Source organism: Furipterus horrens, unplaced genomic scaffold (genome assembly GCF_987537825.1).
Source record: "Furipterus horrens unplaced genomic scaffold, mFurHor1.1.pri manual_scaffold_8, whole genome shotgun sequence".
Classification (NCBI taxonomy): domain Eukaryota; kingdom Metazoa; phylum Chordata; class Mammalia; order Chiroptera; family Furipteridae; genus Furipterus; species Furipterus horrens.
In genome coordinates this window covers 94,503,077-94,530,209 of record NW_028327178.1, presented here as the reverse complement: position 1 = coordinate 94,530,209, position 27,133 = coordinate 94,503,077, and the positions used below count along the sequence as shown (strand labels likewise).

At 39.0% G+C, this 27,133-nt stretch overlaps 1 protein-coding gene and 1 non-coding gene across 2 annotated transcripts in view; one reads left to right on the top strand and one right to left on the bottom strand.

Moving 5' to 3' along the window:
* The window catches only part of CTNNBL1 (catenin beta like 1), a 162,581-nt gene that overhangs the window by 70,720 nt on the left and 64,728 nt on the right, over positions 1-27,133 (bottom strand). The window contains exons 6-10 of the mRNA XM_090286384.1: positions 23,623-23,716; positions 20,681-20,772; positions 14,459-14,531; positions 14,163-14,221; positions 12,568-12,716 (exon numbers count right to left, since the gene is read on the bottom strand). Coding sequence (XP_090142510.1) covers positions 12,568-12,716; positions 14,163-14,221; positions 14,459-14,531; positions 20,681-20,772; positions 23,623-23,716 — 467 coding nt within the window. The remainder of the gene's footprint in view (positions 1-12,567; positions 12,717-14,162; positions 14,222-14,458; positions 14,532-20,680; positions 20,773-23,622; positions 23,717-27,133) is intronic.
* Positions 7,992-8,098, top strand: LOC150003539 (U6 spliceosomal RNA). Its single transcript, XR_016512810.1, has one exon. It is a non-coding gene; the product is annotated as a U6 spliceosomal RNA (small nuclear RNA).

Sequence of the window (27,133 nt, the reverse complement as noted above, 5' to 3'; positions counted from 1 at the left end):
TGGTCTCCAAGGTCATCCCCCACCCCTCCCCACTAGAGGGAGGTTTGCTCTCAGCCAATAAGAGAGCACCAGTGCTTCCCTCCATCCAGGCTCTATGCAGCCTGGAGTGGTTGCATTAAGATAAGCTGTACAGAAAATACTTGACATTATAGAAGAAAACTAACTGGAGTTTTGAAATCAGCATGCCTATTTAAGTCTAAAATAGCTGAAAAGTTGAACTCAACAGGAATTATGTTAAAAATTGTTCCCATGTTATTATTCATAATAATTTTCTGAAAATTTCATGACATACAGTAAATACACTCTTCTTTTGTAAGCAGTGTTCTTTGACGCAATTTAGTAAAAAATTTATTGCATTAAAATTATTTTATTATAACAATTATTTTAGAAAAAAATAATTTCCTTCAATATGGCCTTTGAAGTATAATATATGGCATAATATAAAACCTATTATTATAATTTGAAAAAACACATAGCATCATGGATAACAAGCAAGAAGTATGGCAAATATTGCATAAATTTTTGGAAAAAAAAAGAAAACTTCATAATGCACAAAAACAATGAACACAAACGGCATTCACACTAAAGACATGTATATATCAATAGGTATCAACAGTGAAAAAGTTTATAAACAAAATGCTAACACTGTACCGTGAAACAATGAAAATATCCATTAGCAAAAGCTTCCTTATCATGCACACTGCACAGAGTTTCGACGATTATTGCAAAAATAAATGAAATTAAAAGGATCATTTTAAATGTTAGTAAAAATATAACAGAATTAATATGTCAGTATTTGAACAAGCGTAAAAATTCAAAATTTGGATCAATATGAGAAAAAGTTATATATCGATATGTAGCCTGAGGTACAAAAAAAGAGAAGAAAAGATAAAATGCAAATCATTCCATTGTTATTTACATTTATAGCCACTGAAAAAAGAGTCACTGGGAGCCACACTGGCACTTTTGGGAAAATTTGTCAGCGTCACTCACAGCAATGCTGGCACTCAAAGGGTTAAAAAGACCAATAAAATTGAAAAATCTCCATCCAGAGTGATCAAGAAAAAAAGAAAAGGAATAAATAATAATAATGATGAATAGAAGGAGAGAAAACTACAGATACAGTGAACATTAAGAACAACATAAGGGACAATTCTATGCTGAAAACCTGGAAAACAAATGAGCTGAATAAATTCCTAGAAAAATATATATTTCCCCAACTAACTCAAGAAAAATAAAAAGAAAATCTAAATGAATCTATAACCATTCAAAAAACAGAATCAGTAGTTAAAATCTTCTCTCAGAGAAAATTCACTATTAAGATCTACCAAACATTCAAGAAATAATTCTAATTTTACCCAAACTCCTACAGAAAACAGAAAAATAAGGAACAATATTCGACTTGTTTAATAAAGCTATCAAAGAAACAAACAAAATCTCTGACACCAAAATCCTTCCAAGAGAGTAAAATTACAGGTCAAATTTCATGTATAAACATATATATAAAGTTCATAAATAAAATATGGACTCCTACAAAACATACAAAAAGATGGGCTTGTCCCAGGAATGTAAGGTCAGTTCAAAGCAGAAAATCCATTAATGCAATTTTCACTATATTTTTATTTAAAAACATCTCAATAAGTTCAGGAAAAGCAACTGATAACATGACTGATCAAATCTATGACATAAAAAAGAAAAAAAATTTTTTAATCTGATAAATACTATCTCAAAAAACTCAACGCAAATATTATACTCAATGGTAAAATGCATTCCTTTAACACCAGGGAAAGACAGGTTTGCCCTTGCTACTCCTATTCAATACTGCTCTAGAGGTCAGGGCTAGTAAAATTTAAACATACATACACACAAAATAAGAAATTATTAAAATGAAATGATAAAAAATAATCTTGTTCCCAAGTATTAACTGTACTCCCTAAAAAAGGCACACACCCAGTGCTTTGCTACTAAAAGTTTAACCACTGGCTATCCAGGAGAAAAGTGCTGATTTGCTGTATGCCAATTTACATGGTGTAAACACTGCCACCATAGCTGATATCACTAAACACAGCGTTGGAAAGAGATGTGTACAATCAGCTCTCAGGAGCCTATGTAAGCCAGCTCAAACACAACACTGCTTACACACCCCTCCTCCCACTGCAGACATCAGGCTTGGCCATGTGTCTTTTTATGGTCAATAAAATGTGAGTGTAAGCAATATGTGTGTTTTTAGAGGAAAAGTTTTAAGACTCAGCGAATCATTCAGTCTTTCTCTCTGCCATGAGAGAGGCATGTCCCATTAAACAGTGCTCCTTCAGCCTGAGTCCCAAAATAAGATATGGAGCAGAGTTTCAGATGGCCAGTGATGGGTGTGCACCAGGAGTGAAAAATAAACACTTGTCATTGAAAGTCCTTCACATGCAGGGGTAGTTATTGCAATAAAACCTGGTTGACATGTTACATAGCCAAGTTGCTTAATAGAAGATCAATACACAAAAGTTAGTTGCATTACCTTCCACCAGCAATAAACAGTAAGAAATATAGGTTAGAAAGTATTTTTAGAAGGATATAATATACTGCTGGACTTCCACCTTGGGCCTAATGGATTTATATTCCCTTCCCATGCTTAAAAGAAACAAACGAACAAAATATATTGTAAAAAACAATGGTTTTCTCTACCTTCAAGGAGCACATCAGGTAGCACAATACCGTGATCCCAGAGAGAGAAACACATGCAATGAGCTCAAATGGCTGCTCTAGAGTGTCTAGGCCTCAGAGAAGGAAAGAGACACACTGGGGACTCTAGGGAGACCAATGTGGCTGGGTGCACAGGGCAGAGCACCAGAGCCAAGAGCTGCACTCAGGGTCCCCTTTGAGTCTTCAGTTGAGTATTGATTAGAACATGCACATGGGAAGAGCATGTATCAAGATCCATTGACACGAACAACTGTATGGGGACCGCCTGGGGCAGGGGGTGTGGCTGGCTGGAGGAGGGCAAACAGGGAAAAACTGGGGACTACTGTAACAGCATGAACAATAAAATACAGTAATAATAATAATAATAATAATAATAATAATAAAAGAATATGCATATGAGGAAACTAACCAAGGCTGTAGAAAGGAACAACCTGAAAGAAGAAGGGGGAAACAATCCCTAAAGCTCACTGAGGACCAGGAATATTTTGTGTTCCCACCAGTTACAGTGGAAAAACCTTGTGAGCTCAGTTTATCAGAGAGAGCATGTACTCAGAAGGGCACTGCTTCAGTAATGGGGCAGAATTAGCCACAGAGTCAAAGCTAGTCTGGTCCCACCTAACAGCACTTGAAAGTAAGTCTCCAAAGGAACAAAACTATTTCAAAGTAATTTAACTACATCCTGGAACAAAACTCAATAATATTTATAAGAATACCGCCCCACCCCCCCAAAAAAAATCCAGCATCTAGTAAAATTCGTAATATTTGAATTCAATAAAAAACTAATAGACGTTCAAAGAGGAAAATATTACACATAAAGAGGAGAAAAATAATCAATAAAAATAACATGGATGACCTAAGATAACATAAAATAGTTATTACAACCACATTTGATATGTTTAAGAAGGTAGAAAAAACTTCAACATGTTAACTAGAAACAGATTAGATTAAAAAAAAAAAAAAGATGCAAACTGAACATCTGGAAAAGAAAAATATAATGTCTGATGAAAAATACACTGGGTGAGATTAACTGCAGATCACATATTGCAGAAGAAAAGAGTAAGTTTGAAAATACATAGAAACTATCTAAAATAAAACACAGAAAGAAAGAAAAAAAAGGCTGGAAAAAATGAATAGATCACCAGTGAGCTGTGGCTGGACAATTTCAAAGAGTGTAATATACATGTGATTAAAGTTCCTGAAAGGACAACGGGGGCAGAAAGTATGCATATATTTGAAACTTTTTCACATTTGATGACAACTATAAGCCCACAGATCCAAGAAGCTCAATAACCCCTAAACACAAGAGACATGAAGAAAACTACACCAGGTATAAACTAGTCAAAATCAATGATAAAGAGAAAATTCCAAAAATATCCAGAAAAAGGTAGACACGTTCCATTCAGAAGAACATATGTAAGAATAACAGCAGCCTTCTCATTGCAAACCAGGCAATCCAGGTGACAGTGAAGAAACACTAGGACCAGGAGAAAAGCCCTATTAACCTAGAAGGCTGCACCTGGTGAAAATATTGTTCAAAAGTGAAGGCAAATACTTTCTCAGACACAGACAAGCTGACAGAAGTCATCACCAATAGACCAGCACTACAAGAAAGGTTGAAGGAAATCATTTGGGAAGAAGGAACTGATACCAGACAGATATCTGGATGTACCCAAAGGCATGAAGAGCACTGCCAATGGCAAATATAGAGGTAAGTCCAAAGGACTGTTTTCTTAAAAATAATCTTTAAGAATTAACTGACCACTTAAACAAACAAAAATAGAGAACAGGATTTATAAAATACACAGAAGTAAAATGTATGATAACCGTGGCACAAAGACCAGGAGGGGGAAATGGAAATTTACTGTTGCAAGGTTCTTACATTATAGATGAAATGGTATACTACTACTTGAAGGTGGACTGTGCTACTATAAACCTCAAAACAACCACTAAAAAAGCAAAGAGAAAGAGCTAAATCTGTCCCCTAAGAAATAAACATGGAATAATAAAAAATATTGTAAAACTCATCAAACTGTACACTTTAAATATGTGCAATTTAACATTGGAATGATGACTAGCTATGAAATCTGATGGAAGGGCTCAGACAGGTCCTACCCCACATCCTGCCAGGTTATCTCGCTTCAGTTTAATCTGCCTTCTCAGCCACAGCACTTTCCCATTTATGAAGAGGTAACTCTAGCCTGGAGGGCTGTTGGAAGGATTATTTTGTGTTTTTGAAGCATGTTTCTGGTTCCTTGAGAACAGATGCAAACTGCTACTACCCATCCACAAGAGAATGGTAACATTCAGTGAGTGGGGAAAGGAAACACTGGTTGAACAAACAACAAACAAGGTGTGTGTGTGCAGCTTGGAGCACAAACGGTATATACAGCCCCGGCAGGAAGCACAGCTGACATCATTATTCTGCTTCTGCAGTAGAATCCTGGAGACTGAATGTCAGAAGAAAAGGCTCTAGCTCTTAAGAACAATAACAATAACAACAACAAAACTCTGTAAAGGACCACAAGAATAAATATGCAATAAAGTTTGCACCTTCATATGCATTCATTATGAACAAAACACTATAGAACAAGATAAAACCCAAGAGAAAAAAAATTTAAGGTCAAAAAAATTCCCCAACTGGACTACCTACCTATATGTTTTGGTTCAAGTTCATAGCCCAGAATTGGGCCTGCAAAGACTTACTTTGCAGCTGGTATACTATGACTATTTTATTTGTTTCCTTTGTCAGAGACATTTTTCTTTAAAGAAAATCTTACTGAAAACCATCAATGAAATTAAAAATCGATGGATCCTGAAATGGATGTGTCTGTGTACTCCTCTCTCTCTTTTTTCTTTTTTCCTTTTCTTTTCTTTTCTTCTTCTTTTTTTTTTTTGCATATACAGTTAATACCAAGATGGGTTCAGTGTATTTCTGCTATATAAACTCAAATTGCACTTGTACATATCCCTTGGGATTACGGCGGTCTCTTTTCTTCCTAACTGCAACAGGGTTGTACAACAGAAGTAATAAGCTTCATGTCAACATTTTCAAGGGAACTGACATTTTCTGTCTCCCACCGGCTCAGTTGTTTCTTAAAGAACAATGAACCATTTGATACAAGACATACTGTTAAAAAGTGCTTTGTGGTGGCAAGAAGCAAATGATTTGGAATACAGGCTATAATTAAACCTGATATATTGGAATCTTCTATTTGTAGCAGCCATCCTATCAGAGACATCTGTAACCAGGAACATGGAAATGGCATTGTCACCTCCAGTGACAATGAGGACAATGAGGGCATTTGGATAGCTTAACCTTATTTCTTGCTAAATGCTAAAATGACCATTACCCTATAAGTATAATTTAGTTTCTTTTTCTGTGAATTGTACCCTCTGAATCTAATCACTGTTAAACTGCACAATAAATTTTGACTTCCTTAAATTTTATTTTTCTCTCTCAACTACCCTAGACTAGAAAGCTACCACTTGGGTCATATCCATATCTGAACCATTCTGCTGCTAGCCATGGGCCATCCAAACATCCTCTCTGTACCCTAACTCTTGACTCTCGAATTGAAAGAATGAGGTCAACCTCTCTGACACACAAGGAGCAGTATCTCCTCCACCAGAAACTCTGGTTCTCTTTCAGTATATGGTTCTACACTGCTCAAGGGGTTCTGCGCCCCCCACCCTCACCTCATCTTTTCTCTTTATTGAAACACTGGAGTCAAATGAGAAATTCCTTTTTTGGAAGTTCAATACTCTAGAATAGGCATCTGCTGCTTTTTTCACAGCATGAGTTCCATTTTAAAATATCACTTCAACAATCTTTTCCTCTTTTCCAAAATGTCTTCATCTGTCCTTTGGCAGAGAGAAAAAAACAATAGCTTTTGTCCCCCTTATCGATTCTGTCAAGCACTGTGACATCCAGACGCTCAACACAGAATGAAAAAAAGTCACCTGACAACTAAACTGACACCTGGGTGGGAGAGTAAACAGGGGAAAGGCGGTGAAGGAAGGGCAAAGAGGTACCAGATCTCCAAACAGGCCCCAGAAACAAAAGCTGAGAGACTCTAGATCTGCAGGAAGGACTTCTGTGAACCTTGAGCACAAAGGTTATAAGAAATGAAAACCTAACCTTACCCTGTAATACCCAGAAGGATCATAGAAGCAGAGAGTTAAGAGTGTCCCAAAGGGAGATAAACTGTAGCGTGGACACTTGCGTTGGCTTCTGTTCTGTTGCCCAGCATGGGCACACGTCAAACAGGGCAGTGAGCCCAGGCCTACAGCTGATGCCTGGCTTCCCCAGAGCCTGGAAGATCACAATCACCCTATGACCTGGTCTGTGCTCTTCATGCACTAAAAAATTTGACAAGGAAAAACAGGACTAAATATTTACAGACAGGAGATTGAATTCTCTCAGCTTTATGGCTTTTAATAAGTCACTCCTCATTCTTTGGGTCTATGTGTAAGATTTGCCAGCAATTCTATGACCCAGTGGTTCTAAACAACAAAAATGTTTCTCAGATTTTTCTCATTCATTTAGAAAATATTTACTGGGAGCCTAGTGTGCACCTGTTGCTAGGCTCTGGGATACAAAGAGGAAGAAACCCTGATCTCTGCTTTCAAGAGTCTTACAGTACAGTCAGAGACAAATAGATATTTACAATGTGGTAAGTGCTTCCACAGAAGTAAGCAAAAGGTGCTAGAACCTAATCTTAAAAATTTAGGGGTGGCAGTGGGATAAGGATGGGGCTTAGGGAAGAGGTTTCCTCAAGAAGTTAAGCCTAAACATCAAGGGTGAGTCACTCAGAGGAAATAATGAAATGGGTTAAGGATCTAAAATAGTTTGGTTTAGAGAGTAGAATGGGAACATGTGGAAAATGAAGATGAAAGAGATGACCACAGGAGAATGAGGCAGAGCTCATATCCTGAAGGAACATGGTACCACTTCAAATTTCATAGACAAAATATAAAATCATTTTTAAGTCAATTTCACTAACAGGAAGAAATGGAAAGAATAATTTCCATATTTCCACAAAAGAAAGAAAATGAGGACAGAGCCAAAAGAAAAGACGAACAAAATAAAACCATCAAGAAAACCATCAGAACAAAATAAACCGACAGGAAAAGGACCAAGCAAAATAGTCATTAAAATAAAACCAAATACATTGAATTCATCTACTTTAAGACAAACTCTCACACTGGACTAAAAAAACAAATAAAAAACAATATGCTCTTAATAAGAGTCCCATATAATACAAAACGACATGAAAAGCTAAAGATAAAATGATGGAGTGCTCACTTCAGCAGCACATATACTAAAACTGGAACGATACAAAGAAGATTAGCATGGTCCCTGCACAAGGATGACATGCACATTTGTGAAGATAAAATGATGGGAAAGGATATAATAAACACAGAATTATGCAAGAATTCAAAAGAAGTTCATTATATGTAATAAAAAGGATTATTTATATTGAAAAATACAACTAAAGATTAAAATAAAATTAGCATTTACTTGCTGAATAAGCAAGTTCAAACATAAGAAGAAATCAAGAAGTAGGAAAAAACTTCACAGTCATAGTGAGAGACTAATGGTTCTTTCAGATTTTGACAAATTATTTTTTAAAAAGATACAGGAGAGCTAAATATATTTACGGAATTGATACAGGAGATAGTTACAGCATTTTATACACTAGAAACACAAATCCTATTCAAGTGTCCATGAAATACTTAGAAAAAATAACCATCTACAAGACCACAAAGTCTCAAATTCAGAAAAGTAGGTATTTTTAAGTCATATTTTCTGTTAATGTAATAAGAAAACAAGACTTAACCACTTGGAAACATGTGATGAAACTAAGCAATTTTAAGAGAAGGTTTTTAACCTTATCTGGGGGAGGGGGGTGGGGAGTGGCAAGAGTGAGCAAAAAAGAAAAACTCATGGACATGGACAACAGTGTAGTGACTGTGGGGGCCAGGGGGGTGGAAAATAAACTATTGAAAACATAAATAAAATAAATCGGGAACTATTTTGAAAAGCATTAAATGTTCAACTCAGAAATTCAGAAAAAGGGAACATTACTTTATCAGTGTTTTAGTAGCTACAGAATTATTCCAGACACTTCACATATAGTCTAATTCCCAAAGAATCCCTGCAAATTTGGCATTGTTACTCCCATTTTTCAGATGAAAAAACTGAGGGTCAGAGATCAGAAAGATTAGAGTAACTCACTAAATATCCAGAACTAGTAAGTGAAAGAGCTATCTATGTTCCAAACCCGCATTCACCTCAACTCCAAAGTCCCTTCTTCTGAGATAGGGTATGTGGAGAAACTCTAAGCAATAAGGACTACAGCAACTACTGTCTAAGAGAAACTAAGACCAACCCCCAAAGGATTTATGGCTTCTAACCGGCAGAGACCAGCTCGATCCAACATGGAACTAATTTCGCCTTGCGGTGAACACCAGCCTCATTATATACGCATTGTAATATATTAACATACTCAAACGACACAGCCCTTGCCAGCATGATAAAGAGAAAGCCCATATAAAAAACCAAAATGGCCGACAGGCCTTTCCAAGAAATCTCCATCCCTTTCCACAGAAATGCCTCCTCTTCACTGAACTCCCTAGCCCTCCACTCACTGAGCCTCCATAAAAGAAGCAAACCCCACTAGGGAAGGACTACTCTGTCTGAGGAGCCCACTCTGTGTCTCATTGTTTCATTAAAAAACTCTCTTTCACTTTAAACTGTACACTGGCTTGCATTTGAGTTCTTTCCTGCACAAAGCCAAGAACCCACAGTGGGTCACAAAGCCTTGGGTCTCCAGACCCCCAGGACGCCTGCATCACTTCCATGCTACACTATAACTGCTGCCTTTCCAGGAGCATGTTTCATGACTGTCGGACAAATGCCTGAATCAAAGTAAAAATCAGTATTCAGGGCAATGGAACCACAGAAATTTTTCTGAACTTCTAGCATTACAGCTTCCTGGTCTTGAGAAGGCTCTCTCTAACAGAGAACAATTTGGCAGCTCTTGCTAGATGAGGAAGGCCAAATCCAGTAGCAGAAAATATGTCCTCCCAATTAAACTTTCCATTTGGGAGTCCAAAGAAGAAAAATAACAAAAATAACATAGAACAAAGAGCATGAGAAAGAGAAAAGGAAATGCTGAATCTGCTAATATAGCTAATTAATGCAAAAGAATTAATCTAACAGTAACTTCAGCATTCAAATGAAAATTTAGGAGATCCTAGAGGTAGTTTCTAAGTCTTCTGGAACTTCTTTTTAATTAGGCTCCCAGAATACCTCAGCATTCTTATTTGAATAATCCGTATTTCTGGTTCTTTATTCCTCTCCCCACTGCTGCACATTACCAAACCATACTCTACAGGAACACATCACTTCGTATTTGCACTCAACCATCCAAAGACACTGGTGGCTCAGACCTTTAAGAAGCTTAGGAAACTAAAGTCCCTGCCGAGTGTAGTTTTAAGGTTAGAAGGCCTAGAAAGCCAAATGCATCTTCTTTATTTGCTATTTGCTTGAGAGAAGGTTGGCCATTTCAACAAAAGGACAGGCAATTAGAAGGGTAAAGGAGATAAGCAAACAAAAGACTCAAGAGAGTAAAGCTAGAAAATCACCTGAACAATATAGGCCTCTGAATAAATTTTAAAGCAATTCCACAGACGAAGATTTTCAGGTGTGGTGACTGCGGGGGCCAGGGGTTTGGAGGAGAAATTAAAGGTCTGATATGCACTGGACAAACAAAGAGGTCTACTGGGCCCCAGCCCTACACAAGCCTTTAAAAAGAAGATACGAGGTCTGTCTGGAAAATGTCCAGCCATTGTTAATATCACAAGAATGGTTTGTGCAACATCACTGTAACCTGGCAGCCAGCAAGAGTGGGCTGGAATGTGCATGCGTGAACAATGACGACTTTGCTGTACCAGTCAGTGGGGGCAGTACACACTGCCGAGTGAGCATGTGTTCTGTGTGACCATCACATTCAACATGTGCACGTAGAGCAACGAATCTGCATCAAATTTTGTGTTAAGCTGCAACATTCCTCCGCAGAAACTACTGACGTGATGCAGAAGGCCACGGCTATGGGCAACTGGTGATTGGCAGCTTCATTATGACAATGTGCCCACTCATGCATGACGTCTTGTGCAGAGTTTTTTGGTGAAACATCACATCACGCATGTGACTCAGTCCCCCTACAGCGCAGATTTGGTGCCCTGTGACTTCTGGCTTTTCCCAAAACTAAAATAATCTTTGAAAGAAAAGAGAGTTCAGACCATTGATGAGTTCAGGAAAATATGATGGGGCAGCTGATGGTGATTGGGAGAACTGTGTGAGGTCCCCAGGTGCCTACTTTAAAGGGAACTGAGGCATCACTGCCCTATGTACCATGTTTCTTATATCTTGTATCTTCTTCAATAAATGCCTCTATTTTTCACATTGCATGGCTGGATACTTTCTGGACAGACCTAATATTTTAGAAACACACCTTAATAATATTATATACAAAATATATATGGTCATTGTAGAATTTGTTATAAGAGCGAAACATTAGTGGTAACTTCAACATCAACAACAGAAGAATACTAAGTAAGCTATATTCTCTTAGAGTCCACTCTGCAGTTACTGAAAACTCACATGAAAATTATGTCACAGCATTAGAAACAGCATGCTAAGTTTAAAAAGAAACAGTATAGAAAACTACATGTGTGGGCAGGCCTAAAAAGCTGTTAAAAATAAGAAAACAACAACTGAGAAAAAAAAAAAAAGACTAGAAGTATACACCCAAAGTTGAGTTGTATTAGGGTGATAGAACTGTTTCCTGTTCTTAGAAGCAAGAATCCTGTCTTACTCATTTCTGTATAAGCCCAGCTCTCAAAATAGTATCTTATCTGTGTTTGAACAGTTTTACATGCCTATATTCTAAATTGTATTTAATAGATATAGATCCAATTTATAAAAATATTTTGTCAAAGAAATGGTTTAACAGAGTTTTCAGTGTATGGGAATAGAAGTTTCAAGACAACAGACTCTGGCTCAATTTCAAAAAGAGTAATTCAGTAATGATTAGTCTTCCAACCATGCAAACATGATCTAGTATCGTTCAATTTAGACAACTGTTCCTTGACCTACACCACACTCTGGTTATCATCCTTCCCCCTACACCCATTTCTCTACTCTCCTTTCTAGCCAGGTTTTTCAAGAGTTATGAATATAAAATACTTCCCATTTACTTTCAACTATAGGATTCTGTGTAATATATTAACACGATATCCACTTTAAATACTTCAAGAAATGAGAATATAAACAAGAGATACAAGTACTATAAAGAAAATTCTAGAATTCTCTTGTACATTTTCATATCTTCTATGCTGGCCACGTAGCACATGCACAATTTATTACTGAAAATAATGTATATTGAAAACTATGTACAAATAAAATATGTGAATGCTATTCTGTCAACAATAAAATATAGACAAAGGTATGACATAGGTCAATATGGGAAATAAACAAACTGGGCTAAGTCTAGAAATTAACATAGGATATATCTAGAAGTTTTAGATTTCCCAAGACCAATGCACTAAGAGAATGAGCAGAAAGATATTTCCTTTCAGGGTAGTGGTCATATGGCTAATGGACAAAATAGAGCACAAACAGAGCAAAAGATACTTTTATTCACCCACTCTCACTTTAGAAAAAACCATATGCACCCCTGCAGACTTTATGGTTTTATATATCTAGGGACCTCGAGGGAATAAAAGACTGTAACCACATGTTCTTGAATCCAGGCTAACAGAGAAAAGTTGGGCAAAAAATACAGAGCTAGGAGGTAAGAAACATACCTGAGCATGAGATTCATCAGCTGAAGACCCTCGCCCTTCAGGAAGCGCTCACGATTGGAACTGAGCATGAGGCAGGAACAGAGTGAGTCAAACAAATTCTCCATCATCTCCTGCTCCTCAGCAGTGCTAGGATTGTGTCTTTTAAACACCTGTCAAGCAAAGACAACAGAAAGCACAGAGCCCTAAGAGAATGTCTTTTCATCAGCCAGCATCAACAAAGCCTGTCTGTCATGATAACCCCACAGCAGGAACAGAACTTACCAAACAAAACTCTCATTAGTTTCCATTTTAGAGAAACAGGGCTTTCTGATTCACGGGTATTAAATAAATAGCTATCAGTCCATGCAAAAAACCAAAACACTCAACTGACCACTGGGTCTATGAGTGGCTGATATTTCAGGAGGCAGATTTTTTAAAAATTTACTGTGAAATATATAGCACAGACACAGAGAACCACAGAGAACTCCAGAGAGCACATGTATAGCTAAATGAGTAAAGTGAACACCCCTGAAACCACCATCCAAGTCAAGAAACAACTTTGCCAGTTACCCCCAAAGCCCTCCACTTGCCCAGCCCAACCACAACCCATTTCTTTACCTTCTGAAAAACAACCACAACACAGAAGGGTAAATCGTGGCTCAATATGAGGAAGGGTTTTCTAACCATCAGGGCTACTGAGCTGCCTCACACAGCAGTTGTGGCTCTAAGTCTGGGAACAGCTTAAAGCAAAAGTTTTGTCTTTGCCAGAGATATATGTGGTGTGTTAAAGGAAAGCCTTTTAACAGTATATGCAAACCCTTACAGTCTACTACAAAATGATCAATAATCTTGCAGAAACAGGACTAAGCACCTTCCCAGAATTGAAAACAGATTCACGTTTCAAAGCTCTGTTTTTTGGGGTGGAGGCCAAGCCACTCAGGCTGCTGGCACCAAGATGGAAGCTTTATGCAAACTGACATCTCTGTCACTCCCAACACTCACAAAATTTTATCCAAATGATCTATTTTCAGTCCTCTTTTTGGAAGAGCACAGATCAGATTTGTTAGAAGAAATCTTAACAGTATTGTCAGAATGCCCGCAGAACAACACTTGAGCCAGATGCACATTTCTTACAATGAAACAACGGCAATTTCCAGTTTCTAGCCTCCAGCACCACGTCCTTCCCTATCCTGCGTGGTGACCTCTAACCCTCTGCAATGGAACATGCACTCCTTGAGCTTATTTGGAAAATGAGTAAGACTCCATTTTAGTGGCAGATTAAAAGGAAAGGAAGTGAAAAAATCTTGGAAGTGGGTCAACTGAAAATAATTTGGTATTTGTGGCCCCAAAACATACACTTAAGCAGGAAGCACTCCTCTTTTGGACTGATAAATATCAGAAGACTGAAAAAGTCCACCCCTGAAACACAATGATATCTGGTCATAAAAAGCAAATGACTAAGAAAAGGAGGCAAATCACTGTAACCTCAAACCTAACAACACACTCCCAGGCCTTGCCTCACATGGGTTACTCCTGCCCACAATCTCCAGCTCCACCTCCCATTTAAAGCAGGCCATGTATCTTCATGGCAGACAGGAAGCATAAGAATTACTCACGGATAACTGCTGAAGAAGCACATCGATTCCATCCAGCTCCCCAAGCAATTCCCTGTTTTCTGAAAGGGGAAAAAATAGAGGGAGAAAAAAAAATGAAGCTAACTGTCAGATTTTACAGCCATCTAACACTGATACATCAGCAAACAAAATCAATACAGCTTGACAGAGTACAAAAGCTGCACGGAGAGCGAGAGGGAGAGCAAGGGGATGCCAAAGGCAAGAGAGCTTGCTGTCATGATCTGAAACAAGCCTGGCTCCTATCCTAACAGAATACCAATACCAAGAGGGAGCCTCACCATCGTTGTCCTGGAGCAATATGGCCAGCACTTCACTACAATACAGTTTGTTGGCATCGAAAGGCATCTTTGCCTGTGAGGAAACAGGAAAAATGAGGGAAAAAAACGTTACGGGACCCTGTTCCCTTCCCTAGGATGAATTTTTCACAAGTACTAGGATCTGAATTAGAGAGAAATAGAAGTTAGAAAAGGAAAAGACAGGTTAAGGGTTAAAAAAAGAGTCTGCCTCTGCTCTCAAGAGACAAGACTCAAGCACTACATAGTAAAAACATAAATAGCAGATGAACACAAACACAATGGCTCTCACACTCCTAATGCCCAAGTATGAATGCCACCTCCTCTGTGAAGCCTTCTCAGATTCCCCAATTTGAGTCCAGAGACTGTTGTCTGGCACATAATATATACTCAAATGTGAAGCAGATGAATAATTGAAATTTTCAAACTTTTAGACTAAAACCCATCATGAAGCTTTGTTCACAAATTATAATCATAAAATCAGGCTGTAAATTAGCTGACACATTAGAGAAGTTGAAAAGAAAGGAGGTTCTTATTTAGATTAGTTGAGTATATTTATAATAAAGTAGTGCCTTTGGATTTTTTAATGTTTAAAATTTAATTTGAAATCATAAACCTATCTGCTTGTGTGCCATAATCTGCCTACTATTTAAAAAGGAAACCATATTAAATATGCAGAAATGTGTTAATATTTTAACACCCAAATTACTACCCACAATTCTTTCCCTGCTGCATGCCCTGCTCCTTAGAGTTTCAAGGGGACAAATCTACGGCAGAGACTCTCCTTCACAGCCACCGCATTGCTGCTTCAGTAGCGAGACTCAAATCTCTCTCCATTAACAACACCCTTTGGATTAAGGTGCAGAGAGGAGCAAGCCTCTTCAATGTGGTTTTATTTACTGTACCCTTAATTCTTAAAAATGCAAGAACATAGACAATTGTTCAGCAGCAGCAGCCTTGCTACCTATCCAGGTTTTCAGAAATGACAAATAATTTCTGTATCCGGAAAGGACAGGGGAAGTGTTTATCTTGACGCTAAGACTTCCATCACCTTAGCGCCATTCACAGTTCTGTTTGGACATTGATTTTGTACTTAAGAAGGAAGAGCGGTCCCTGATGAAGCAACACCATCGTCTTTTCAGTTTTCTGTGCACGTCTTCCTCGTCAAGCCTAAGTGCACCCCACAGGGTTTCTGGTTTCAGGAGGCTGACCAGGTATGACCCATCTGAGATTAAAAGATCTGTAAATGCAAGGTCTTACGTGTGCTGACTGCAAGGTATGCTCCCTGGCCAAGCTTAAGGCCTTGTTTTAAGAAATTCAGTCTAAGAGCCAGGGTTTAGATGCAATCTGTGGCAAGTTTACTTAAAAAAAAAAAAATTTTATAAAAATCAAAACACGAAAGTGAAAAGCCAAGCAACAAGCATCTGCACCAGAATCAAGAATTCATTAATAAAGTTATTTACTCAAATTATTTAAGTTACAAGTATTGCCATTTTAAAGGATTTAAGCCACACCAAGTCACATGCTTTTCCAGAATCATGGTTCTTGTTTAAAACAAGATACATTTAACTGAAAGAAGGCAAAAGAATCAGGCCACTCAAGCAAGAGCCTCTCCATGGTTCCAATGCCTCCCTTGTTTTTTATTTGACTTCATAAACTCCTGTGTCCAAGATAAGGGATAGGTTTCTCTCTCTCTCTCTCTCTTTTTTTTTAAACAAATATTTATTGGGCATCTGCTATATGCAAAACAAAGAACTGAACATGACAACAATTTGACATGAATGTTGTCTGTTGTCATGGCATTAAATTATGACACTGAGTTAAAATTAATTTTATCAAGTGATATAGTCACATTAAAAAGAGGACATGCATCTGGGATCAGACATACCTAGGTCTGAGTAGTAAGCACGTACTACCTATGTGATTTGCCGAGGTACCTGGGTTATACTGAATCACAGGGGCACCATAAGATATTTTCAATTGCCAAGGAAAGTACAGTGACATTTGACATTTGTTGAACACTGCATTAACTACTAGCTCCAGGTACATCTCTTTTCATGACATCCTGTTTTTGTGAAGTTGGATTTTGGTGGTTGCTGTGATAAAAACAACAACAACGACAAAAAACAAACTGTGAAATAAGAAGAGGGTGGTGTTCAATCTGATCCCAAGGTTTTAGAAGTCGCGCAGAACTCCAAAGGCACACACATCTATTAGTAAGTAATTGTATTGAAGAATGAAATAAAAATACATCTTTAAAAATTCATGTCTACTATTTTTTTCAAATGGTACTAAATTGTTCAGACATCGTGTGGCCCTAACTACTTAATACATGGAACCGTTATGTCCTTTCTGGCATAGGGATGCTGTAAAAACAAAATTATGAGTCTCCAATAGCACCATGAACTGAGAATGGGCATCTACGACCCACATAACATTTCTTGGTCCTAAGTTTCCTTATATGTAAAATGGAATAAAATAACATCTTTTTGGAAAGTTATGATGAGCATCAAATAAGATAATACGGAAAGTAACACACAGTAGGTACTAAAAGTTTGTATGATGACTGGAATCAGAAATATCCAGATTAGAATCTCAGCTCTACAGTTACCTGCCATTTGATCTTGGCCAAATCACTCTGCCTCTCTAACTCAATTTCTCTTATGCTAAGTGAAAATAAATAACAATTCCCTCATAAGGTGGTTGGATTAAATAACCTAGTATATTTATTATATATACTAGAGGGGGGGGGCCAAAAAACCCAAACAAACCAGAATTATCTTTTGGAGGGCAGGCTCCCTACAGTACAGGCCTCCCCTCCTAGGGGAGTGTTTCAGGATCCCCTCGGTGGCAGTGCACCAGCTGGCACTGTCCTGAGAGGCTGTGTTCAGTTCCAGTGAAATTTTTTTGAAGACTCTTTCAGTGCGTTTGCCCATTTCATGATGGGTGATTTACGAGTGCACCTGCCCACACCAGGCTAAGTATTCAGCAGGTTTGGACCAAAAACAGCATGACCCTGTGCCCCACCCTCCCTATTCACCCAATCTCACCCCAAGAAATTTTTGTTTGTTTGTTTCCCAGGATGAAAAAAGTCCTCAAAGGGAAACGGTTTGCCGATGTGGAAGAGGTGAAACAAAAAATGGCAGAAGCACTAAAAGGCATCAAAATCTGTGAATTCAAAAACTGTTTGGAGCAATGGAAAAAACGTCTTGATAGGTGTATGGCATCAAATGGAGAGTACTGTGAAGGTAACTAAAGTTTAAACATGTAAGAATACACAATTTTTTATAAATAAATTCCATGGCTTTTGGGGGGGGGTGTCCCTTCTCATACTTAACAGGACCCTAACAGTTGAATGTCCTTCTACTGAGAATTTCTGACCGCCCCCCAACACAAGAAAATCTCCAGCTTTTGCTGTGACACTCCAAGGTGTTTCCAATTTTCCCAAAGTAAATTTTTTTTTTAAATCAGAATCATAATTTCATCACTTCTTTCTTTAAACATAGGTCCTCTGATTGAAAAATTGGCACGAAGGAGTAATCTAATCAGAAAGTCAAAGTGATTAGGCCCTACAACCTCCCAATACTGAACCCTGCAATGCTTCAGACCCTGAAAAGGGTGTCAGTTGGGGGAAAGCCTGGCAAGAGGCAGAGGCTTTACAGAGAGCCAGGCCAGCTGTTACAGGCTCTCCCACACCTTCCCGTGGAGTTTGGGCAAGGCATTTCCCCCTCTCCGGATCCATTCCTTATCTGTAAATTGGGGATAGTAGCACTCGCTTGGAGGGTTGTTTGTGAGGATCAGATATAATGTACATACAGTATCAAGAATAACACTGCACGTAACAGCCAATACACGACACTCACAGTGAGTGGGGAATACGTAGTGGTGGTGATGATGATGAAGATGACAACCAAATATTTTAATCTGATGGAAAGGAAATAAACTATGGGCTAGGTGGGAGGAAAAAGGAGAAAAACCTTTCACGTTTAACCAAAGACAAAAGTCACCACTAGAGATGACAGCCTCCAAGCTCGCAAAATACCAAGACACCAAATTACAAGGTCATTTAGTCAAAATTAGAAGACAGCAGAATGCATCTAGCAGGAATGGTCTCTTGGATCTGGCCAAGTAACCCAACGGGACTTGGAACTTCTGGGGCTCTCTTCTATCCAGGAGCCTGGTGATCCTAAATCTTTCAGCTGTCAACAGTAATTACAGAGTCAAGCATAGGTTTGTACTCAGCATGTACTAGCCTTGAATAAAATTAAACTTCACCTTTTTGAAAGCTGCTGCTTTTTTGGAAGGCACAAAACAATTATGCTACCACCCGCAGCCAGAAGCCTCAGGTTATTTCTGCAGCTCACCTCTGGTACCTGGAACACATGGGGCAGGTTCAGAAACATCTACAGCCCTGTACAATTGTCAAAGCAGATTGTGCCCTGCAAAATCCCAACTCCTGGTCACAGAAGCTAAGAAATTAGCATTAACCAGTTGTACATGTAGCATAATGTAGCCAATTCTCAATTCATTGGCTCATACGTTGAATGCTGCAACTGCTTTCAAAGCATTGATTTAATGGGGAGCAAAGGGGGATATTAATTTTGTTTCTTTAGAAAAGAAAAAGTTACTTTTGGGTTTTGGTGTTATTTTAAATAGAACATAATATCTTAGTAAGTTTGTATTTCCTATTAAAAAACAAACTGTGCTGCAGTATCTCCCACACTACTCTTATCTGTTTACCTGCTAAACCATTTAATGCAATCATTTGCATTGGATTTCATCCTCATTAGCACAAATTAGTGAGATTTCATTTAGTGAATGAAAAAATCCATGAGTATCTCTAGTTCCGCTAGGCGACCAATACAAAAAGGAGACTTGTCAATGTGCTATGCACTTAAGAATTATTCAAGGACTACTAAATAAATATGAAATGATCAATTAAGTAGCAAGGTTTTACCAAGCAATGTAACCATAAATAACCTAGGGTGGTGGTTCTTAGACACTGGCATGTATCAGAATCACCCGAACATTAAAACACAGATTGCTAGCTCCACTCCAAGCTGGAGAGATTCAGATGCTTCTGGTCGGGAACCACGCCCTGAGAACAGTTGGGAGGAGATGCAAATATGATACAGACTCACTCCTTGCTCTTAAGAAGTTCAAGGAGATCTGGAGAAAGACAAGGAACACACATGATAAAATGAAAGTCTGCCAGGTGAGGAAGAAAAGATGCTCCATAAAGGTAAGTGTCACACAGTTATGGGTATACAGCAGTGAGAACCCAGATCTGCTAACTCCCACAGAGGACCAGTAGGAAGAAAGTAAACAGGCTGACATTTAGGAAAGAAAAAGGGCAATATGGGCTGGGGGCAAAGTACTGCTATGGAATTGGCGCATGAAGGAAGTCTGGAGGCTTGGGCTTTGATCCTAGCTTTATCTCTAACCAGCTGTATGAATTTGGGCAAGGCACTTCATCCCTATAGGTCTTGACTTTTAATTTTTTATCTGCAATAGAACTTAAATATTTCCTTTCAGTTCTAAAAATGATGGAGGCTACATGAAGGACCAGAGATTTAAGCTGGTTAATGAACAGTGTGTATAATCTAAAAATATATGAGAAAGACAGGAGTCAGTACTGGTGGAAGGAAGAGCATAAGCAAATACAGATACAGAAGTCAAAATAATTTTGACCCTTGCAGAGTAGGGGGTGGGTAAAAGAGACATCTGAAAGGGAACAAGGACAATGTTCCAAAACTGAGAAATGGAAGGGTCAGAGAGGCCAGGTTAAGGGGCTTTGAAAATTACTGTATTTCTATTTGTGAAACACACACACACTCTCCTATAGTCACACAAAGAATTTCTAGGACAGAGAAAATACCGTTTGTTAAGAGTGGCTGCCTCTGGGAAGTGGAACCAGAAGCATTCAGCAGAAGAAAACTTTTACCTTCAGTTTTATACCTTCTGTATTACATGAATTTGTTTTATTTACAACATGTTTGTATTATTTTCAGAGGTATTAAAATCTATTTTTAAAACATCTTCTTTTAAAACAAACAAAAGAGGAAAAAACAAAGAAAGAGGCAAGAAATAGCAAAAAATTCCCAAACTGGATCATACGGCCTGGGGACAACAAGCTACGCCAATGACCCAGCAGGAGCCAGGCCCTGAGCAGAGGTCCGAGCTGCCTTCTTGAAAAGCCAGACTTACCTTCAGCCTCTTCAGCAGCCACTGCAGAAGCCCCTGCTGGGCAGCCTCTGTACACATCTCTGGCCGGAACTCAGCCATGTTTTCCACAATAGCTGAAGGGAGACAGACACCAGTCACTTGGGAAGGCAACTCTGTTCCATCCGCAACAAGCCTGCTTCCCACGGCAGGCATTTTATTCCTCTTCCCACTTTCCCCTATTCCTCCCAGCCAGATGCTGTGTTGCCGTTTTTAGATTAACCAGGGAGATGTTGTGGAGTTTTTCACTTCAAGTTACATGACAAGCAAAACTTGTAAGTGAAAATGATGGAATTCACAAAAGGAGTGATAGATTTTCTGTGCCAACAGGGAACACCAGAGCAGAACACACAGAAGGGAGGATATCTCTAAGAAAAGCCACTTAGAGTCCCAGAGACCTATGACTAAAGAGACAGAAGCCTTGATAAAACCTAGGGGAAAAATCAGGGGGTGGTGAATTCAGAGTCTCTAGCTTTTCTGATTCATTCATTTTCAATTCTCTTTGTCTGGACTGTAAGGATACCAACCACGATCTTAACTGAACAAAATAATGTGCAAGGAGGGGAAAGGCCACACAGGCAGAGGTAACTGTCAGGTACTCAGAAGCAAACATAATTGGTCCGGCTATCTCCTACAACGACCAAATTGTTGCTTAATAGAGAAATTAAAAATTGGGAGGCAAAAAAAAAAAAAATATGCATAACTATGATATCAAAAAGAGGACATTTAAAAAATCACCTATAGTCCCATTCTACCACATCCAATGCTTTCATTCCCTGCAGGGCCCCTTCCGCCATGTATCCCAGGGTATGTTATTATAACACAGAACAAGGTCTGTGTTCTCTAAACACAATGCCCAGAAGGAGAAAAGGCTGAAGAAATTACCACGCCTACTATTTTTTCCTCACTCCTTTGTCCATGTCAGTCTTGCCAGTGGCAAATTAAAGAATAACCAGGCAGCCCCCTTCAGGGAGTGAAACACAAAGGCTTGGGAGCAGAGTAGCAACTAGACCCCTGAGAAGATCATTACAACACCTTAAATTACTTTCTCACATGCTCTAAGAAAATCAACTCATTCGTTTAAATAAACTCATTCTTATTCTTCTTTTTTCTTCCCCTCCTGGAAGTTTTTTTCTTTAATAGAGAATAAAAAATTTTTTTAATTGTTCTACTACAGTAGTCCCATTTTTCCCCCGTTGCTCTCCCCTGTCCCGCCCACCCCTCATTCTCCCACAGTCAATCCCCATCCTGTTGTTCCTGTCCATGGGTCATTTATACTAGTTTCTTAACTAAACCTTTCCCCTTCTTTCCTCCCTTCTCCCCCTCCCCCCTCCTGTCTGGTCACTGTCAACTCATTCGTATTCTGCTTTAGATGGATTCTTGTTGCCCAATAGAATAAAATCCAAACATTGTACCATGATTTACAAGGTCTTCCATAATCTGGACAAAATTACTCCTCTGGTCCCATCTCCCACCACTTCTTTCCCCAAAGCTCAGGCCCATTCATGGCTTTGCAAATCCTGTACCCCTGACTGAAGGTCTTTCTCTTTCTCACATTTCTCTGTCCAAATGTACCTGACTTCATAATTCAGCCCCAGTGGCTACTTGCTCCTAAACAGTAACTTGGAGACCCTTCCTCTTCACTCCCACAGTGCTCTCTCCACTGACGCCTACTATACCATTTGTTACCCTGTATATCTTTCCTTTTCTGTTCAAGATTTTCCCATCAGTCAACCTCTTAAGAACCACGCCTAATTCATTTTTAATCTACCCCAGTGCCTAGCACAGTGCCTGACAAACATCAGGTGCTCAGTAAGGGACAGAGGGATGACTTTGCTGAGCTGTTGGTAGGTGACCAAGCTGAAACTACAGTTTCTACAGATTTCCAGGCTATGTCTTCCCCCTTCTTTAAGATAATCTCCACGGAAGAGAATATAAAACTATAAGAGATATCTGTGCCAGACACAAACAAGCCAAAAGAAAATCTAATCTCGTCAAACTTTCTGTTTTTGCTGGGCCTTGTTCATTTCTCAAGCTCTGCTTACAGATATGTCACTTAACAGTTTCATACAGCAGCGACCAGTGATACACAGGCCTGCCCAACACCACAATTTTAAATAGGCTGCTGGTCAGGCAACTTTACAGGGGACAGACTGGGGAGATTCAAAGAAGAGGTGTAGGAGGGAAAATACTGCAGAGGAATTCACTTAAACGAACATATGATGAAGGGGCAGCCAAGTTAACGGCAATATTTCAACTCGCAGTTTACTCATAAGAGAAAAAAACACTAACTCCTTTTCAAATAAAATGTCCTATAAAGATACACAGTTGTTCAGAAGTTTGTAGTTCCACTGAAGGGAAGTGGGAAGAAAAACCAACATAATGAGATTAAAAAACTAAAATTTACAAAGTTACCAAAACGAAAAAAGAAAAAAATAAAAGAGAGAGGAAAGGAAGGAAGGAAGGGAGGGAGGGAGGGAGGGGGAGAGAGAGAGAGAGAGAGAGAGAGAGAGAGAGAGAGAGAGAGGGAGGGAGGGAGGGAGGGAGGGAGGAAGGAAGGAAGGAAGGAAGGAAGGAAGGAAGGAAGGAAGGAAGGAAGGAAGGAAGGAAGGAAGGAAGGAAGGAAGAAATAAAGATCACTCTACATAGACTTCATCTTAACTTTCAGAGGCAAAGCCCCACTAAAAGGAGCCAGCGTTTTTTTTTGTCCAGGAAGGTGAATTTCTGCTTTATTACCTGCAGTTGTATGAAATTTACACAAGGGTCTTCGTTTCTGAAAAGGCAGTTTGGAAGCAAAAGGAAAGAAAACACAACCTCTCCTGCCTGTTACGAAGGAGGAAGGGAAGTGAGCACCAAGCCCCAAAACAAACACAAAGAAACGCAGGAACACTGGCTGCGCTCGCCCTTGCCCTCACCCTCACCCTCACCCAGAGTGTTGTGCACGCCATCCGCCTCTTCTTTCACAGACTCATCCAGGCGCTCCAGATTCTGCACGAGCAGCGCAACCACCTGTCCGTCCACCTTCAGCCACAGAGAGGCAAAAGGAGAGAGAGATACGTGTCACAAAATAGTCCCCAAAATGCTCCCTTTCCCATACTCCCTTCTCTCCTGAAGGAACAAAGGGTATAATCAGCCACCTGTGGGTTAGCGCATGCTCTCCCATTCCCATTCTCTTTTGAGCCTTGGAGTGACTCTGGGGCAAAGAAAGGGCAGATGTGATTACTCCTAACTTAAGATTGAAGCTTAAGGAGACAAAGTAAAATTCAAGGTTACAAAGCGAGTGAGTGACAGTACTAGTACACTTGAACCTAGGCCTTAAGATATCAAGTTCAGTGTTCTTTCTACTTTTCTGTGGTATTTAAGCACCTTACAAAAATGTCAGCTGACGTCAGGTCAACAGTTCACTCAAGTCAAAGCATGCTTCTAGACTCCAGGACCAAGAGAAGTTTAGTTGGTAAGTTTACTAGCCATATTTTACACCAGCCTTGAAATTTAGGGTTAAACTCAAAACATTCCTAACTTTCCATGCTAAGCTCTTATGAAACTATTACCTCTGATGAATCTCTAATTCCTTCTTGCAAAGAATATTAACATAATAAAGGGTCTTATATTTATAGTACGTAAATAAAATTATATTTCTCGTTTAATTTGATTTACACAATACTTCGAGGAAACTTTCAGTAGCCACATCATACAGCTGATATTCAAGAGATGTATAACAGCCAAGACCACACTGCTACTGAGCAGTGGGAGCGAAAGTAAAACCAAGCTCCCTTCTTAGGCAAAAATAATGCTTATACTACTCTATATTATCTTCTGGCACAATCTGTGGTCTTGAGGAGTTAGCCCTCCGGGTAATCCTGAGGCAAAATAGAAGGGTAACTAAGGAAACACCTAATAATCAAGACGTGATTATCTGTCTGGTCTTAAATCTCTAAGTGGTAGCCTTAATAAGTAAACCTGTATGGGAAGACAAGATCTGTGAACTTGCAGTGTATCTTCTCTCTCACTGACTCAGCTTCCTCACTTAGAAAATAAAAGTAAGTTGTAAAGATGAAATGACAATATGTGGCATGCCTTACCCTGGGTCTGTTTCAAAATTAAGGGGAGTCAGAATCTATCCCTTTAAGCATTCTTACAATTTTTAACATAATTCCTGTGAGTTCGATTTTTCAGCTGTTTTAGATTAAATAGGCATGCTGATTTCAAAACTCCAGTTAGTTTTCTTCTATTGCGTCAAGTTTTTTCTGTACAGCTTATCTTAATGCAACCACTATAGGCTGGATCAAGCCTGGACCCAGGGAAGCACTAGTGCTCTCCTATTGGCTGAGAGCAAACCTTCCTCTAGTGGGGAGGGGTGGGGGATGACCTTGGAGACCAGCGGCAGCTTCATACTTGTCTAGGCCATTCGGTTACACATGAGACAGTGTGGTGAGAGGTTGTGTGCCGCTCTATATAGTGAATCATATTTCGAAGTGTAGTCAGAGTTCTTTTCTACATACAAGGAGTTAGCAGGACTTATTTTTTTATTTACATACATACTTACTTCCTTTCCTTCAGATCATGTCTGCCTCTGCTATTTCTCGTGTAAGTGCCTAAACAACCCTGATGCGTTTTGTTATATCTGTGGCAGTTTCACCATTCCCAAAGGACAAACATCAGCACATTTGTCAGGCAAGCGTATTTTGCATATTTTAAAGTAAAACTTGGTGATCAAGATAAGTCTTAGGCCCCTCACAAGGTGTGCAAGCAGTGTGTCCATAGTTTATGGATATGGACGAAGGGAACACGTGATAAACTGCCATTTGGTACCTATGGTTTGACGAGAGCCCAGAGGTCATTCAAGTGATTGTTACTTTTGTATAGTGAAAACATCAGGATATAACAAGAAAAATAAATGTAAAATAGAGTATCCTAGTCTGCCATCAGCATATGCCCCGTGCCTCATTCAGCTGAAATCCTAGCACCAGTTTTCACTGAACTACCCTCTTTTGAAAAACAGGAGTGTGGTGAAGAACTAAGTGACACCAATGATTACAATTTTGAAACTGAAGATGACTCAGTTCATAAGGGATTCGATCAGCGTGAGTTGAATGATTTGGCACGAGATTTGGGACTATCCAAAAAGGCTTCAGAATTCCTAGCATCAAGACTGCACGAGAAAAACTTGCTTGAAAAAGGAGTGAAGGTATCCTACTTTAAATCAAGAGAAAGTGCATTTCTGCATCATTTGAAGTGACGGTAGCTTTGTGTATTGCCATCACATACATGGTTTAATGAACGAATTGGGAATTTCAATCTATAACGCAACTGAATGGCGACTGTGCATCGATAGCTCAAAGTGGAGCTTGAAGTGTGTTCTCCTCCACAATGGCAATTTATTTGGTGCAGTCCCAATTGGCCATTCAGTTTGTTTTCATGAAGAATATGAAGTCATAGAGAGAGTCATTGATCTGTTGCAATATCACAAGCACAATTGGATCATCTGTGTTGATCTTAAAACGGTCTGCTTCCTTCTTGGTCAGCAATGCGGATACACCAAGTATCCCTGTTTTCTGTGTATGTGGGACAGCAGAGCTTGTGAGAAGCAGTGGGTGGAGTCGAATTGGCCTCCAAGATCTGACCTCAAACCTGGTGATCCAGACATTCTACATGAGCCACTTGTTGACAGAAAGAACATTATATTCCCCCCTCCGCACATAAAAGTGGATCTCATGATGCAATTTGTTAAAGCTTTGCCAATTGAAAGAGACTGTTTCAAATATCTCATTTTGGCATTTCCTAGCCTGTCGTTTGAGAAGATAAAATACTTTAATATGTATGTTTGGTAGCAGAACTTTATTACTTGTACACAAGTTGACTTATAGTAACAATACATAGCCTTTATATGAATAAAATTAAATAGTATATTCAGGCAATTTTTTCTTAATTTTCCTTTGTATGTACATTTTGTATGATTTTTGGGACAAAGGGAGGGTATCCTGTACCTTAAAAAGTTGATGTGATAGAGAAAAACTGGGGTCATTTTTGGACTCAGATGCCAAAAGTTAGTCAAAAACAGTGTCAGATCTAACTCAACGAAAATTGTGTTCCCCAGTGTTATTCATAGCTCATATCTCCCATGGACTAAGAAAAACTCAAGTTCTTGGAAGGCAGTCCCCATACACTTATTCATCTTGGTGTACTTTTCAAAGTCTAGAGCAAGGCTATACACAGCAGACACTCAGTACATTTGGCTGAATTTAAATAAATTGATAGAGCACTTACTTTGTGTACTGTAATCAGGTCTTTATACACACATATATATTTCCCCATCTACTCTCATATAGTCCTCACAGCTTTCACAGGTGAGAAAACAAAGGTCCAGAGAGGTCAATTAGCTTAGCCAAAGTCACAAAGTTTGTGGCAGAAAGGGACTAACTCTGGAACCCGTTTTTT